The sequence below is a fragment of the Capricornis sumatraensis genome, chromosome 10, assembly GCF_032405125.1.
Source record: "Capricornis sumatraensis isolate serow.1 chromosome 10, serow.2, whole genome shotgun sequence".
Classification (NCBI taxonomy): domain Eukaryota; kingdom Metazoa; phylum Chordata; class Mammalia; order Artiodactyla; family Bovidae; genus Capricornis; species Capricornis sumatraensis.
In genome coordinates, this window is record NC_091078.1 from 89,361,488 (window position 1) to 89,379,481 (window position 17,994).

Consider the following 17,994-nt stretch of genomic DNA (forward strand, 5'->3'; position numbering starts at 1 on the left):
CACTATTTTATACGTGTTAACATACTATGCATACTGATTTGCATTTTTTCTCACTATGTATTTTGGAGATCTTTCCATATTAGTATTGTGGTACCTTTTTTTCCCTAAACATCTATACATATTCCAGTGTATGTAGCTTATTCCAGTTAAGTTGATCTCTATTTGAGTTGCTTCAGATATTTTGCTACCACAAACAGTGCTGCAGTAAATATTCTTGTGCATTTTAACCAGCAAGAATATATTTGAAGATAAACCCACTAAAACAGAAATCCCTAAGTTATTTGGCATGAGCATTTTAAATTTAGACACATATTGCCAGAGGAATGATTTTTTTATGTGACTGAGATGTGCTCCATTCCACATTATTTGTAAATCTGATCTTTTCCAAGTAGGTTAACTAGAACTCAATATTTAAAATTTTAATCTGTTAAAAATCTCTTTTAAATAATTAGTTTAAATTAAACTTTTTCCTTTTTAAACCAACAGGCTTGCTTTATATTTTCTTTAATTTGGTCCATTGGAGGAAGCTGTGATACAGATGGTCGCATTGTTTTTGATATTTACATACGAATGGTCATAATGGGAAAAGATGAAAACAACCCAATACCTGAATCTGTGGGTAAATGGGAATGCAACTTTGATGAAAAAGGCCTAGTCTATGACTACATGTATGAGGTATGATGTAAGATGCTTGTTATGATAAACCATAGGACACAAAGTCTGAGATCAGTGGTCAAAACTGGGTTCCCGTCCTAAAGTTACTCTGACTCCTCCCTCTCTTTCGTTTCTCCTCCTATAACTTCTGGGCTTCCCTGGTGGCTCAGAGAGTAAAGAATCTGCCTGCAATGCAGGAGACCTGGGTTCGATTCCTGGGTTGGGAAGATCCCCTGGAGAAGGAAATGGCAACCCACTCCAGTATTCTTGCCTGGAGAATCCCATGGACAGAGGAGCCTGGCGGGCTACAGTACATGGAGTCGCAAAGACTCGACATGACTGAGCGATTAGCACACTAACTGATAACTTGTGTACAGTATAGATCCACTTGCTTGAAGAATATTTTATAATTTCAGATATACGTTAAATCTTTCTCTAATTTAAAAAAGAAGTCACAAAAATATTCTTTTAAACACCAAGCATTTATATAATCATTGATTCATGCAGATTTTACTTCACAAAGCCATAAGGTCTGGATAGAGCCTTATTACAATTTTACCTGAATCTTAAAGTCTATAGATGAAAAAGCAAACCTAGAAAGGCTACTGGCTAGCACAACCAGGACTTGAACCCAACTCTCCTGATTGCCAGTGCAGAAAGGTCTCTCTAAAACCGAGCTAACACAGAATTTTAAGAACAAGACCAGAAAGATAGTTTCATTCACATTAGTCACATTGAGAAGTCAATAAAATAACATCTAAAACTAAAAAATCAAGAGATGATAGCCCAAGCATATTCTTTAAGAGTTGAAGGTAAAAAAAAAGTTGAAGGTAAATATCAAAATATCTAGCTGAAAGAGGCAAAGGTAAGTTGCTGTTGGAGAGGAGAAAATGAGTGGGAAACTGCTCTTTTTCCTTAACCTTGTAAACTTGGATTCTAAAATATGTACATATATAGTTTTATGATAAAAATAAAAGATAAAACCTCAGAAATTAAGAACATGAATTACTAAAGAATCATTCATGCAAACTTGCAAAATTATCATAATCCAGACACAAACCATATACATATACAATTTGTTAGAAAATATTTAAAAATTCTTAGATGTTCGCCATAGTCCTGGAATGGGATCCAAGAGATCTCCTTCTTTGCCAGGTGTTAACTCTTTTGTTGCTTGATGAAAGGTGAGAAGTCGGTGAGAGACATTTAGGATCTCCAGGGGAGTGCAGGACAACCTGGAGAGGAAGATATCTGAGTGGGGGAGGGTGGATTCCCTAATCAGGATCACTCAGGGTGTTAAGACAGCAGATCTTCAGCCCATGGTTCAGAAGAAGTTCAATAATGTATCAATCAGTTCAGCCTTTCGAATATATCCTGGCTGAATATCAGCCTGGATCAATATGCCAAACAGAATAATTTTAGAGAAACAAATATAATAAGTTTATTTGATATTTTGTTTCTCTTGAGATTATTGCCTATTTGCTTTAAAATATGAAAACATCAAGCCTAAGTCCTATTAATTGTAACTTCAGCCACATCAGAGTGGCTCTCAAATAAATTCTTGATATATGCACAAGGACATATTCAAGGCATTTTGGAAAAATTAGAGTGTTAAGAGAACATAGAAGCAAAAATATCTGAAATTTTATATATGTTGAATTTGTGATAACTAGGTTTCATTAAGTTCTTCAGGTTATCATTGAAAAGGAAAACTAAAACTAAATGTGTATTTCTTACATTGGATGGTGGATTCATGGGTGCATGTCAGTCTGCTTCATGAATTAAATACATTGTATACATTATTTCAGATGAATCTAATATTTCACAATAAAAAGCAGGAAAAGACTAAATACAGTTTTAAAAAGCATATATGATAATTATGTTAAAAGAGGCTGTTAGATAGCAAGTGCATGGTTGTAATATTTTAAAACTTATGTTCTCTTATAGTTGAAACACCGAGGTCGCTGGGTCCACTGGAATGAACTAATTAAAAGTACTAGTTTAGGAAATAGACGTGTCAAGATTCAAGATATCATCGTCCCTACCATGGATACAATTAGATATACATTTCTAATGGATTTGAGTATTACCTATGCAAAGTAAGAAACTGTTATAACATGCATTTTAAATATTGCAGTACGTTTCCTATAGGATCATAGGATTTTTTAAGTGAACTTCAGAATCCATTTTCAGATAACTAAGACGCTGAGCCACCCACTAACATTTCCGTAGTGACATCTGATACTCTTCAGTCGCTCAGTCGTGTCCGACTCTTTGCGACCCCATGAATTGCAGCATGCCAGGCCTCCCTGTCGATCACCAACTCCCGGAGTTCACTCAAATTCACATCCATCGAGTCAGTGATGCCATCCAGCCATCTCATCCTCTGTCGTCCCCTTCTCCTCCTGCCCCCAATCCCTCCCAGCATCAGAGTCTTTTCCAATGAGTCAACTCTTCGCATGAGGTGACCAAAGTACTGGAGTTTCAGCTTTAGCATCATTCCTTCCAAAGAACACCCAGGACTGATCTCCTTCAGAATGGACTGGTTGGATCTCCTTGCAGTCCAAGGGACTCTCAAGAGTCTTCTCCAACACCACAGTTCAAAAGCATCAATTCTTCAGCGCTCAGCTTTCTTCACAGTCCAACTCTCACATCCATACATGACCACTGGAAAAACCATAGCCTTGACTAGACGGACCTTTGTTCGCAAAGTAATGTCTCTGCTTTTGAATATGCTATCTAGGTTGGTCATAACTTTCCTTCCAAGGAGTACATAAAACTAAGATCATGGCATCTGGTCCCATCACTTCATGGGAAATAGATGGGGAAACAGTGGAAACAGTGTCAAATTTTTACTTTAGTATGTCTCAAACAGGAGTTCTCCAGGTTTCTGTGAACATAAACTCAGGAGTTTTTTCGCTTTAAATTAGTTCAGACTACTCAAAAATGAGAAACCGTACTTGAAGCTATTAGAATAGAGAGTTCCTTAGAGTTTGCTTTTAGATGGATATTTTCAGTTAGTAACACTGACTTGATTCAAAAATGCTATTGGCGGGTAGATACAGTTGTTACTTTTTAGAATTCATTGCCATTTACTTTCTTACAGAAACCTTGTGGTACTGAGATAATTGCAGAACAGCTTCAACCTCTCTCTTTGTCATCATCCTAATATTCCACCTCCACCTGTATCTCTATCTAAAAAGTACAAATATAGCACTTTCTGAGGAGACAAACACTGGCTTTATTTATTTTTTCTGAAAAGTTAAGCATGTGACTACTTGTTTTAGCATGTAACAATGTTACATCTGTCCATTAATAGTGAGTTACTATTTAAGTTTTGAAAGTAGGCAAAAATGTGTGCCAGTTGTTACTTTTATCAGTCTTTTATGAAATGACAATGATAAATTAAAATGTGAGTTTTTGGGTGAAGATGATTTGAGTATTATTTATGTTTTCAACTAACTCCAGTCTTCTCTAGTTGAAATGTGTTCTGACTTTTTCTCCTTCTGATGATATGTTCATTGTTTCATTAAGGCCACTACTTTTTGTGGGTCCAACGGGTACAGGAAAATCAGTGTATGTGAAGGATAAGCTGATGAATCACTTGGAAAAAAACTTGTACTTTCCTTTTTATGTTAATTTCTCTGCACGGACCAGTGCCAACCAGGTTCAGGTTAGTTAAAAGTTGGAAATATGGATTTATCATTTAAAATTTTTTTACTTATTTGATTAGCATTTAAAACTGTATTTTTTTCTTTGTAAACAGAGTGGTAGTTTTAAAATTTTTTATTGGTCTATAGTTGATTAATGATGTGTTAATTTCAGGTGTACAGCAAGGTGAATAATAAAACATATTTTAGTAAATCTTCTATGAATTTAAATAAAACCTCAGATATTTTATTTTTGGCTTTAAAGTAATTTTTAAAAATTAAATTTTAAGGACAAATTTCAAGAGAATATTTTTGCAGTAATACTGAATTGTTGAGCTTTGTCAGCCTTTTTTCCTCCCCAAGCCCAAGAAGCAACAGTTGATTTCTGAACTGGAGAAGTATGAAGGAGGGAGGGAGGGAGGGAGGGAGGGAGGGAGGGAGGAAAGGAGGGAGGGAGGGAGGGAGGGAGGGAAGGAGGGAGGGAGGCAGGGAGGGAGGGAGGGAGGGAGGCAGGGAGGGAGGGAGGCAGGGAGGGAGGGAGGGAGGGAGGGAGGGAGGGAGATCTTTCAAACCATAGATTTTTTTATTGTGTGACCCACCTTTTGCTCCTAGAGGTGCCAAGATGGAAGTACTGCATGCAGTCTTTTCTAATTACCATTTTTATCTTCCCTTCCTAGAATTATATCTATTCTCTTCTGACCTGTGGGGCTCGTTTTCTTTGTTATAAGCTTATACAATTCTCTAATTTCAAAATACTACAAGTTTAGTGCTTTTAAATATTAAGTTAAAGTTAATAGATATGTTGGAGTATCTGTGGCTGAAAAAGTTTTGTGTGTGCGGGGGTGTACAATGTAAATATATAAATAGGTGTGTACATAACAATTCTGAGCACATAAAAGGGTTTCAATATATGCTCTTTGGATTATGTTGAATATGAAGTTTCATATAACCCTAAAAATGAATAAATTTAAGTGAATAACACGGTAATGCTTGACATTATTGCCTTACATAATTAGACTGTTAATTTTTTTCTGGTGTTAAGTATGGCTTTAAATATACTACACTTTCTACTTTATGTTTTAGAACATTATTATGGCTAGACTGGATAAAAGACGCAAAGGAGTTTTTGGACCACCTATGGGAAAGAAATGTATAATTTTTATAGATGACATGAATATGCCTGCATTGGAGAAATATGGAGCTCAACCTCCTATTGAATTATTACGACAATTTTTTGACTGTGGGAATTGGTAAGTATTTACCTGAAGTCTTCAGTAGCCATGTTGAGGTAACTTCTTGTTCTCTTTTTCTGTTTTTATTTTTTCACATCAAAATAATACATTTTTGTAAATTACTTAATGGGAGAAAATGGTTGTTCAGATTTTCTTATATGGAAAATTTTGGAATACCTTCCTATACTTTTTTATATCATGGAAGAATAATCCACAAATATATTTATTTTATAATATATTAGTTCTTACCCTTTTAAGCTACTACTTTCAGTTATTAAAAATAATTTCCCAATTATATCTTTTACTATCACCCAGCACTGAGAATTTATGGATAGTCTCCCACCTAAATAAACAACCAGCACCCTATGTTTCCACCATTTAAAATTCCTTATATTATCTGTGATTATTTGGGACTACCATATCTTTGAGATGGCTTGGTTTTGACAGCAATTTCATGAATAACTCTTCCACTCCTTCCACCCTATTTTACAATAATATGATTAGTTTCCAACACATATGACATTCTATATTTTAGTTAGGATTAATAATTCTGCATTTCCTCCTATTAAAATATTTCCCTAATCCCTAATATGCTATGATTTTTATCTCAAGGCAAGGATAGATTACTTATGAAACTAAATCATATTTTGGGATTATGTATTTTTTTGTTATTGCATGCCCTGGAATCTTGCTTTCAGGAGATAACCACTGTTAATAGTGTATTCTCTATTCTTCTGAGGTTTTTTTCCTATATAAATATATGTTTATTTAAAAAAAGACCCATGTTGCACATAATGTTTTATAACTTATTTGCACTTAATATATTTAACTATATTATTTATATGTTTCATTCACTTATCCATATTATTGGGCTTCCCTAGTAGCTCAGATGGTAAAGCATCTGCCTGCAATGCAGGAGACCCGGGTTCGACCCCTGGGTTGGGAAAATCCCCTGGAGAAGGAAATGACAACCCACTCCAGCATTCTTGCCTGGAGAATTCCATGGACAGAGGAGCCTGGTGGCCTATGGCTTATGGGGTCACAAAGAGTCAGACACGACTGAGCGACTAACACACACAAGCATCCATATTATTTGTTTATCTCATTTATTTTATTGGCTTTTAATACTATTTAGTTTTGTGAATCTTACTATAATTTATTTAACCAGTCCCTATTGACAGTTATTAGAGTTGTCAAAAACCAGGTCATATTTTCATACTTTCTGTGGTGCTTTTAGAGTAAAGACTGGCTGTATAAATTTCTCCCACCATTACCCCCCTTTTTTGCAAGAACTTCAGTGTTAAAGGACTTTGTGATCTATTTGAAATAGGCACCTTTTCACTCTGAAAAGTTCCAACTGAATTGAGTCATTTTTATATCCTTTTTTATATTCCCGAATGGGTATCTTTTTATGTAACAAAAATGTATAGGTTCTCTTTATATATCCTTCTGTGCTCCGAAGATAAGGTTTGAGATGAGAAAAAGGAATCAGAACTTAGCTGTAAGTAGAGTAAGTATATTGCTTATTGTCTAAATAAGGACATTTCTGAGAGTAAAGGGAGGCTGTTAATAGTTACTACAGGACAGGCGCAAACAAGAATTTTCTAAGACAAAGTGGGACATATAGTCATCTTGCCTATAACTGGCCACAAAAAAGATTGATCTCTCATCCATACTTCTGGATTTGGAGTGTAAGACACAAAGCAGAGAGTTAAATGGAAAGAAGAATTGGAAAAAAGAAAGGCAAGAACAAGAGGAAGGGACATTCTAGATACCCAGAAGCTGGACAGCGTTTTCAGTGTCAGTGAAAGGAAAAGCAGAGTGCTGCTTTAAAACAAGTTTTCTCCACAGATTGTTGGTTGCCTGAGGTGGGGCGGAGCAAAATAGGGAAAGGGGGTCAAGTAAGTCAGGGGGTGCAATGTATATCATGTTGACTATAGTTTAATAATACTGCATCAAATATTTGAAAATAGCTCAGAGGAAGAACTGTGAAAGTTATCACAGGAAAAATAAATTTTTGTAACTGTATCTGGTGACAGATGTTAACTGGACTTATTGTGGTGAACATCTCGCAGTATATGCAAGTATCAAATCATTATGTAGTACACGGAAACTAATGTTATATCAGTTATACCTCAGTAAAAAAAAGAAGGAAAAATGATAGGAATCCTTACAAAAATCTTCTGTTTTTTACTCCAAGCAATATCTAATCTTCCTTTTAGAAAAGCTAAAATCAGATACAGTTTCAAAGGAGCTCTACTTTTCAGTCCATCTTGTTGGCTTTATTACTGACTGTTTTGGGATTTTTATGTGCTTTCAAGGTATGACCTGAAGGACACAAGTAAAATCACGTTGGTTGACATACAGCTGATTGCTGCCATGGGCCCTCCAGGTGGTGGAAGAAATCCAGTTACTCCCCGTTTTATTCGGCATTTCAACATCTGCACCATTAATACTTTCAGTGATGAAACTATGGTCCGAATCTTCTCATCAATTGTAGCATTCTACCTTAGGACTCGTGACTTTCCTCCTGAGTACTTTTTAGTTGGAAACCAGATTGTCAGTGGGACTATGGAGGTGAGCAAAGAATACAGAACAAAGTCTTTAATATTACATATATCTGCATTTGATTGTTCGGGTTTTGTATTTTTTTCTTTTCCCTGCTAGCCATCTACTTTTTGTCTTCACTGTCAGAGAAGCTGTCAGGAAGGTTTGAAAACAGGAAGATTGTAGGCTTTGAAATTGGGAAATCTAGCTGGATTTGAGTCTTGACTGCTATTTGTTAGCTATCTAGCTTTGTGCAAGCAACTTAACCTTAGTTTTTTAATCACTAAAATGGGAGCTAATATCTATTTCACAAAGGTTGTTATAAGGAAATCATACAGAACCAGTATCTGTCACATTGTAGGTGTTGCCTTAATTGTTGGGTTCCTACTCTAGTATTTATTAAATTTCCCTTCTCTCTCTCTTTCTTCATGTTACTATATATATATATATAAAGAAACTTAAGCAGCTTATGAATACCTTATTTTTGCCAGACTGAATAACTTAGCAGTGGAAGTGAGGAAAAAAAAGGTGGGACACAAGGGTGGGACTAGAAAACGAGACTGTCCATATGGCCAAAGAGTAGCCCTTAACTTACTCAATGTATGTTACCTGCCTCTGCTCAGAGACCAGCCTCATAGCTGATGGTAAAAGGGGAAAAATGTATTTAAGGTAGTTTAGTGATAATCTCATTGAACTAAGCTTTCTGGAAGTTGAGATCACTGCAACCAGAAGCAAAAAGCCCCCGAGAATCAATCCATCAGTTCCAAAAGCATTGGGTCTTTCTAAAGTTCTTCTGCCCCTGTTCTGGTGGAATAGTGTGTTGTTAAAATAGAGAAACTAAAATAGCAAAGAGATAGTCCATTGCAATTACTGTACTTTATTCTGATACAGAAAAGTGCTTCTCTTTACAAAATATATTTATTTCTATTTATAAAATATGATATTTGTATTATGTATTTATATATCCTGGAAAGAGAATGGAGTTGGTTAGGCAGAATAGAATACAGAAAGGATCCTCTGGGTTTTTTTTTCTGTCTTTGATACACTTGATAACACCTACCATGTGTGGAGATTAAGGGCGGGAAATGAATTAGAGAAGATATAAATTAGATAAATTTATAAATTAAAAAATAAATCTTTTTCTATATTATCAAAGGTTTAATTTATCTTTCTTCAAGAGAATGATAAGCTTAATGAATTCAGCATGTAGTAAAAATATACTTCATTTTGATATTATAGCCAATTAAGATAGAAGGAAGAGAAGGGAGAGAGAAGGGAAGGGAGAGAATTTGTTGATGTGAAGTCAGTGGTGGCCAAAGAAAATTGTTTCATCATCTTGTTCATTTCGAATGTTTCAGAATACATTGTCTGATTTCACTTTCTACTGAAGTTTTTGTTCAGTGTTTAATCCCAGGTCATTCACCTTTAAATGGAACAACTATAATTACAGGGAACTAAAAGAATTGTCACTTTTTGGGCATGGATGGAATCAGATGATATTAAGTTCCCTCAACTTTATAATTCCTGGTCAAGTGCTGTAAAGCAAAATAAATAGACATATGCTATGCTAGACTCAGAACTATACAATATAATATATAAGCCAATATAATCTGATAGGATAAGTAAAATATCTTATATAATATACTCTTTGTTACAGCATATTATCTTGTTGTTGACTTTATAGTACAGTGTTGTTGGCTTTGCTGATTATAAGCATTTGACTTTTTGCTTTGTTGCTTTTTTTATATTCAGATATATAAACAATCTATGGAAAATCTTTTGCCCACTCCCACAAAATCTCACTACACTTTCAACTTGCGGGATTTTTCACGTGTCATCCAGGGCTGTTTGCTCATTGAAAGAGATGCTGTGGAGGGCAAGCACACTATGATCCGTCTGTTCGTGCATGAGGTTCTCCGAGTGTTTTATGATCGCCTCATTAATGACAGTGACCGATTCTGGCTGTTCACTTTAACCAAAAATGTTGTAAAGGACCATTTTAAAGAATCATTTGATAGTATCTTTTCACATTTGAGGAAAGGGAATGCACCAGTGAGTATATTTACTGTTTAAAAACAAGTTAAAACCGTCTAATAGCAGGAATTATTACAGTCAACTTATCTTTAGAAGAATGCTATTACTCCTTCATGATCATATTCTTTTTAACGCTCATCATAGATCAATATTTAGCTTGAGACGATTTGATTTCAGAATAGTTATATGTTAGGGATTGAATGATAATAGTAGATATAAGGTGCTTAGCATGGTGACTCTCCCTTAGTAACTACTCACTAAGTGGGTGCTTAGAATGACTTTTCCAGCTTCCAGTGTTGGGGGGAGGGGGAAACTTATATGATAGAAAAAAGCTCTTTTCATTTCCTCAGGATATAATGTAGTTTCGGGTATTAATTATACAACTATATTAGTTATTACCCAAATGTTTAGAAGAATTGTTTATTTTAGAAAAAATTGTAACTTTTGTAATTCGTTGATTTCCATTTTATAGATATCTGAAGAGGAGCTAAGAAATCTCATGTTTGGTGACTATTTGAATCCTGACCTTGAAGGAGATGACAGAGTTTATATTGAAATTCCAAATATTCATCATTTTAGTGACGTTGTAGACCAATGTTTAGATGAGTATAATCAAACTCACAAAACAAGAATGAATCTTGTCATTTTTAGGTACCTGTATTTAGTTTTGATGCTTAAAATTACTATTTGTAAAATTTTATTGTGAAATGTTTAGAATGTAAAAAAAGATTTTTTAATTTGAATTTATTTGAATATTTATTTAAATTAATTTATTTGAAATCTCTAGCAATTTATTTGAAATCTCTTGTGTAGCCAGCCCTCCCTCACTGCATTCCCGTTGTTCCTTGCAGGGGTAAAAAGAAACTCATGTGTTTCTTTAGATTTTTACTACATGTGTGTGTTTCTAAGGGCTTCCCAGGTTGCTCAGTGGTAAAGAATCCACCTACCAATGCAGGAAGCATAAGTTCAATCCCTGGGTTGGGAAGGTCCCCTGGAGGAGGAAATGGCAACCCTCTCCAGTATTCTTGCCTGGGGAATCCCACGGACAGAGGAGCCTGGTGGGCTACAGCCCATGGAATCACAAAGAGTCGGACAGTTAGTGACTAAGCATGCCCACACGTATGTTCCTAAACATACAGGCAGTCTTATTTTGCATGTTTAAAAATCATATAAGTGGTATCATACTGTGCATATTCCTTTGCAAGTTGGTTTATTCCAGACCGTGAAATTCACAAAAAAACAAAGTTTTACTACTGTATTGCATTCCACTGTATAATTTTAACACAGTGGAATCATTCTTCTGAGATAGACTTCTGTTTCAGATACTAAGTACTGTAAACTAGGTAACTTCTAGATTTGTAATTATGAAAAAGGTTTGAATATTCGTGTCTCCTTGGTTACATGTGTAGGCTATATTCTTAGAAGTGGAATTATTATGTCATGATATGTTAGCATCTTCTACTTTACTAAGTTTTGCCAAAGTCTCTTCAGAAATGATCATTGTTTTTTAGAACTTCCATTGTTTCCCACCCTTGCCAACACTTAGGATTGCCAGATTTTGTCAGTATCACACTGTGTCTTTATTTTAATTTCCCTGATTACTAGTGTGTGGATACCTTTTCTGTATGTATATAACTGACTTTTTAGTTCTCACATAGAAATCCTAGTATTAAAATATTGAATACATTTTTTCTTTTTCTTTTACCCTGCTTGTGATATCTTAGTTCCCTGACCAGGGATTGAACCCTGGCCCTTGGCAGTGAAAAACCAGAGTCCTAACTAGTGGACCACCAGGGAATTTCTGAAGAAATCTTTTAAATAAAAATAATATACTCCAGTACAAATAGTTAACAATTTCATTTTATTTTTGTAACTTACATATATTATATTTCCTGAATTTGTACTTCAAATAGTTTTCCTTTACATCAAATGGTCGAATTGTGACTGCCTTTGAAATACCACGCTTATTCATGATTACGTCTTTAAAATTGAGATAGAAACATATGGGACAGCAAAGTCCACCCTTCTAGGGAGGTAAAGCAATAATTATGGGTAAATAAACACTTACATTTGTATTTTCAAGTATAATAATATCTATATATCATAGGTATGTATTGGAACATTTATCCCGAATATGTCGGATTCTGAAGCAGTCTGGTGGAAATGCTTTGCTTGTCGGACTTGGAGGAAGTGGTCGTCAATCTTTAACTCGTCTTGCTACATCCATGGCAAAAATGCAGATTTTCCAACCAGAAATTTCAAAGAGTTACGGTGTGAATGAGTGGAGAGAAGACCTGAAGGTAAAATCAGGAGGATATCTAGTGTCTAAAATAACATCCGTGCATTCTTTTATCTGTAAAGAGAGAGCTAACCTGTATAGCTAGCTGTGTGCTGAATGCAATGGTGATAATACCACTATCCCTAGGCAGTTACTGCATGTGCTGAGCACTGTTTGAAGTGCTTTACATATGTGCTTTCTTTCTACAAGTATGGCAATTCAGTGTAGCGGGTATGGTTGTCTCTGTGTTTTACTGATAGGGAAACTGAAGTTGAGAACAGGTATGCACAACAGAGTGGGATTTATAACTTCAGTCTTATCCACTGCATTCTTACCATGCTGCTGCTGATTCTATCTTTATTCTAGTTCAGAAAGGCCTTATTTCAGACAAATGTGTTTTTTCAGTAGACTGTTAGATATGAACCTCAGATGTCATCAAAGTTGTCAAATCTTGATAGTTTCTTCAGAGCTGTGCTGCTGTTCCAGTAACCAATAGAAGAGTGGAGGGCATACTTGGGCTTCATACGCACATGCCTGTGGTTTTGCTGGCCCTGGAAGAGAGATGACCCAAAGTGGAAAAAAACAAGAGAGACTTTGCTGGACTTTTTACACTTTTTCTGACCTTCATGTACTAAATAAGTCTACATCTTAAAAATGAGTGTGGAGAACAGGCTTTTATATCTCCATTCTTAGATGGACAGATTCTTTCTTTTTTCAAATCCATCTTAGTTCCTGAAGTGAGACTGTGAATGGGCCCTCTTAAATCATAAGCCCACCTCTGAATCAATGACTGTGCCTCGGGGCTTGGAAAATTGGCCAGTTGGAGTCTCCCACTGGAGGGATGGGTAAAATGGAGGCCCAGATAGACAGTGCCACCAGAATGGGAGAAGTGAAAGTGAAAGTTGCTTAGTCATGTCTGAATCTTTGTGACCAGAATACTGGAGTGGGTAGCCATTCCCTTCTTCAGGGGATCTTCCCAACCCAGGGATTGAACCCAGGTCTCCCACATTGCAGGTGGATTCCAGCTGCTTGTGCTTTCCTTGTGGCTCAGCCGTTAGATATAAACCTCAGTGGTGATGACAGTGTCTTCAAAGTTGTCAAATCTTGAGCTGTGCTGCTGTTCCAGTAACCGACAGAGTAGTGGAGGGCGTACTTGGGGCTGCATACACACGTGCTTATGGTTCTGCTGGCCCTGGAAGAGAGATGACACAAAGTGGAAAAAAACAATAGCGACTTTGCTGGACTTTTTAAACTTTTTCTGATCTTTGTGTACTAAATAAGTCTACATCTTAGAAGTGAGTGAGCCACAAGGGAAGCCCCAGTGGGAGAGGTACTACTCTAAAATTGAGATTTTTTAAAAAGTCCAAAACGTGTGTTTTTGGGATGGTTTCCCGTTCATCTTGATACAGGGTGCTTTCAGTGTCACTTCCGTCTGAAAGAGCATCCTTCTGTAAGCCTTGCTTTTCCTCCTGTAGGGTGGCAGAGGACAGTAGAGCAGCCATCACACAAAACTACTGTTTGTGCCTGGCTAAAGATGGTGGTGATGTTATAGCAACCTGGGCATTTTACACCCATGAAATAGGAATTGGGGCTCTGCACCAGGCGCTTCTTCTTGTGTTTCCTCTTCTCTTCTGGAGAGGGATGAAGAAGATCCTTTGTGAGAGGCATGTTCTCATGAGGAGGTCGTCACCGCCAGAAAGGGCGAGATGTTGTTATCAAAAGAAAGGAAAGGGGAAGGAAAGCAAAAAAAAAAAAAAACAGATTTCCACCACATTCTGATTCTAAGTACATTTTTATTTTAAGGCCCTTTTAAGGAACGTGGGCATGAAGGGCCAGAAGACAGTCTTTCTAATCACGGACACTCAGATTAAAGAAGAAGCTTTTCTAGAGGATATCGACAGTGTGCTCAATACTGGAGAAGTACCTAATATTTTTGCAGCAGATGAAAAACAAGAAGTGATGGAGGTAAATGCTTTTCAGAGAGTGCTGCTCCTGACTCAGAAATGTTACCTTGAAACTTTTCTGTTTTTCGGTATAAATATGGCTTGTGCAGAGAATTTAGGTAATCAAAAACTTAATGTATATTTTATTTTAGTACTTTTTTGGGTGAATTTTAAATAGCTATAACTGTAGAAGTATAGTTATGAGACAGAATTTTAATTATTTTAACTCAGCTTTTTCCATAATGATGACAGTGTTTCATCCATTTGATCTCATTTAGCATGTTTTATGAATGATTAGAGATTTAAAATCATGTCTTTTTTCCTTACCTGGAGAATAGGTGCTTTACAGTGCTGTGTCAGTTTCTGCTGTACAGCAAAGTCAATCAGCCATACATATACAAACATTCCCTCTTTTTTGAATTTCCTTCTCATTTAAATCATCTCAGAGCATGGAGTAGAGTTCCCTGTGCTATACAGTAGGTTCTCATTATAGAGAGTAGTGTGTATATGTCAAAAAATAAAATAATGTCTTACGGTTACAGTGATATGAGAAAATATAGCTTTAAAACACTACTTGATTCACTTTTATAGTTTGCCACTAGTTAGTAAAATTTTCAGTTTAATAAAACTACTTGTATTGATTCTGGTACATCTGGGAATCATGCTTTGTGATTTAGTTGACAAAGAAAAATATACATTTTTGATGCACCCCTACTTCAGATGCCCTGACCTTCAACCACCATTTCTCAGATCTTCCCATACAAGATTTCAGCTAGTAGTTCCCATTTCCTGTTATCATAACTACTTTTACCCACTTTTTACCCACTTTTACATCACTCATACCAGGATGCTTCATTCCAGCCTTCAGTGAAAGCTTCTGAAGTAAAATGGATCCCCCCTAGTAGTTCAAGCACCCTGCTTTTCTCATCTATGGAATGAAAGTATTATACGCACAGAATAGTTCCTCCTATACAGCATCATCAAATGAAATAAAGTAGTTATGGAATGCCAGGCACTTAGAAAGCCCTCAGCAAACGTGATGCACCACCAGTTCATGGCCTGGAGTGGGGAAGGAGAAAGGAAAAAAAAATTCCAAGTTCTCTACTTGTATCTGGGTAGCATCAAGGTTGTGGCTAAAAGTTCCTAAGAATGGCGTTTCTCCTAATCCATAGGAAAAATATATTCCCTACACTCCTTTCTAGGGAATGAGACCCGTTGGGGAATGGGATTTTCTAAACTTTGCAAGGCTTTTCTGCTCACTTTAGTGGTTGTTTATCTTTTTCTTCTCATCACTTTGCTACAGAGCTTTTCCATGGCTTTACTGTTTTATGGTATGATCCAAGAATAGCCTGAAGAACTTATTTCCTTCATATTCCACCCAAACCTAGGAACACCATATCAATTTATCCACAAGGAAATAGCTATGGTCAGAACTCACATGTACCAAAGTGCATCCTTTTATTTATTTATTTTTGCTTGCTTTATACTAATATTTAAAAATATAAAAGATATATGTTATATTAATTTATTTGCATACCCTGCACTTTGAAGACCAGGTCTTGGACTTTGCTTATTTCATCCATCTGACACAGATCACTGATAACTGATCTATAGAGCTTGGGCCTGGTCCTGCCTACTGATCACCTCTTATAGACTCAGCACAGTCTCTGACGTCAGCATTACAACTGTAGCTTCAGCCTTCCATTTCCAGGCTACTTTTCCACTGTTCTGTTCGCACTCCTTGCAGAATTAAATTGTTGCAAAGTTTTTCCTCAATTTTGCAGTGACTTATTTACCATATTTAGTGATATTTTCTCAGTTCTCTTTTAAAATTATCATCCATCTCTGAAATAACTCATTGTTTCTCTTTTAAAATATGTTTTTCTTTGACTGCTGTGAAAGTTCCCTCAGTTTGTTCCCTAATCTCCTTCAATATCTACTCTTTTTCTTGCTCCCAGAATCAGTTGTGCTCCCAAAGTATTAGTATTTCTATGTGCATGTAGATGTTACTCCCTACTTCTACTCTAGAGGCATTGACCTTTGTTATTGTTGTTGTTTAGTTGCTGAGTCGTGTCCGACTCTTTGTGACCCCACAGACTGTAGCCCACCAGGCTCCTCTGTGCATGGGATTTCCCAGGCAAGAATCCTGGAGTGGGCTGTCATTTCCTCCTGCAGGGGATCTTGCTGATCCGGAGGTCGAGCCCGCATCTCCTGCATCAGCGTGTGGACTCTTCACCAGTGAGCCAGCAGCGAAGACCACATTAACTCTTATTTCTGTGTAAATAATGCCTATATTTATATCACCATCTTGGCCCTTTCTTGAACTCTTGTTTCTACAGTTACAACCATCCTTTACCTTTCTATATCTGAATGTCCCCCTGTTAACTCATAAGTTAATGGAGGTAGACAACCTGAACATAATTTCACAGATTGACACTAATCATAACAATCTTAATCTGAGAATTACCGTCAGGATGAATCAACAAAGTTGATTTACAGTTTCCCATAGATCTATATCTGTCACATATCTAGAGTAGAGAGGTCTTTTAGAAATAAATTCATTACCATCACACTGGAAATTGTATGATCATTGTGATCACTTCCTAAATTCGAGTTGAGTTGAGTTCAGTCATTCAGTCGTGTCCGACTCTTTGTGACCCCAAATTTGCTATTGAAAAAAATGTAAATCTACCTTTTAAAATTTTATTTTCTTTTAAAAATCTGTTTATAAGATAATTTATTGAGTATGAAACCTTTTCTACTTTGAAGGAGAAAGTTAGGATATAAAAAGCTGAAAAGTACTTACCTATGAGACAAGAACTGTTTTAAGTGTTCGCATGTAATAACTCTTTGATCACTCAACAACCCCTTGATATATTGATAAGTACTCTTGCCCTCATTTTATCGATAAGGAAACTAAGTAACAGAGAGATTAAGTAACTTGCCTCAAGGTCACATAGATAATCAGCTGCAAGCTGGAATTTGAATTCAAAGTTTGATTCTAAAGCCATTATGCCAGACCTCATATAAGAAGCCTTTTTCATATAGAAATATTAATAGGTTGGCCAAAAAGCTCATTTCGATTTTTTGTACACTGTTATGGAAAAGCTTGAAAGAACTTTTGGTCAATCCAACATAAAGGAAAAAAATTAGAAGTAATGTATAATCTCATTGGGCTTCACTGGTGACTAAAGAATTGGTAAAGAATCCACCTACCAATCAAGGATATGCATTGGGTTCAATCCCTGGGTTGGGAAGATCCCTTGGAGAAGGGAATGGTTACCCACTCCAGTATTCTTGCCTGGAGAATTCCATAGACAGAGGAACCTGGCAGGCACAGTCCATGGGGTCACAAAGAGTCATACATGACTGAGTGAAATAATCTCATTACCAAACTCTATTATCATTTCAAAAAATACAAACATTAAAAGAATAAAGTCAGATAGTTCAAATAGCAGAAGAATGTCCAAAATGAAAAAAATGATATAAACCAAGAAGAATATACAAAATAAACATGAAATCCCCTCTTTCATTCTCCTTTGAGTCCATCTCACCCAAAGGAACCACTGTTAATAGTTCTTTGTGTTTGCTTCTGTAAAAAAGTATATGTTTACACATATGCACCTGTGTATTTTTTAATTTAACAAAAAGGATCA

General features: G+C 36.1%; 2 protein-coding genes across 2 annotated transcripts in view; one reads left to right on the forward strand and one right to left on the reverse strand.

Annotated features, from left to right (window-relative positions):
* Nucleotides 1–17,994, forward strand: part of DNAH12 (dynein axonemal heavy chain 12) — a 166,675-nt gene that overhangs the window by 83,032 nt on the left and 65,649 nt on the right. Inside the window, exons 35-43 of the mRNA XM_068981725.1 lie at nucleotides 487–675; nucleotides 2,602–2,753; nucleotides 4,189–4,327; nucleotides 5,388–5,554; nucleotides 7,858–8,113; nucleotides 9,836–10,135; nucleotides 10,590–10,768; nucleotides 12,225–12,417; nucleotides 14,199–14,360. Of these exons, the coding sequence (XP_068837826.1) occupies nucleotides 487–675; nucleotides 2,602–2,753; nucleotides 4,189–4,327; nucleotides 5,388–5,554; nucleotides 7,858–8,113; nucleotides 9,836–10,135; nucleotides 10,590–10,768; nucleotides 12,225–12,417; nucleotides 14,199–14,360 (1,737 nt within the window). The remainder of the gene's footprint in view (nucleotides 1–486; nucleotides 676–2,601; nucleotides 2,754–4,188; nucleotides 4,328–5,387; nucleotides 5,555–7,857; nucleotides 8,114–9,835; nucleotides 10,136–10,589; nucleotides 10,769–12,224; nucleotides 12,418–14,198; nucleotides 14,361–17,994) is intronic.
* Nucleotides 13,818–14,063, reverse strand: LOC138087493 (small ribosomal subunit protein eS27-like). Its single transcript, XM_068982666.1, has one exon. It carries the CDS (start codon nucleotides 14,061–14,063, stop codon nucleotides 13,818–13,820), a length of 246 nt encoding a protein of 81 aa, XP_068838767.1.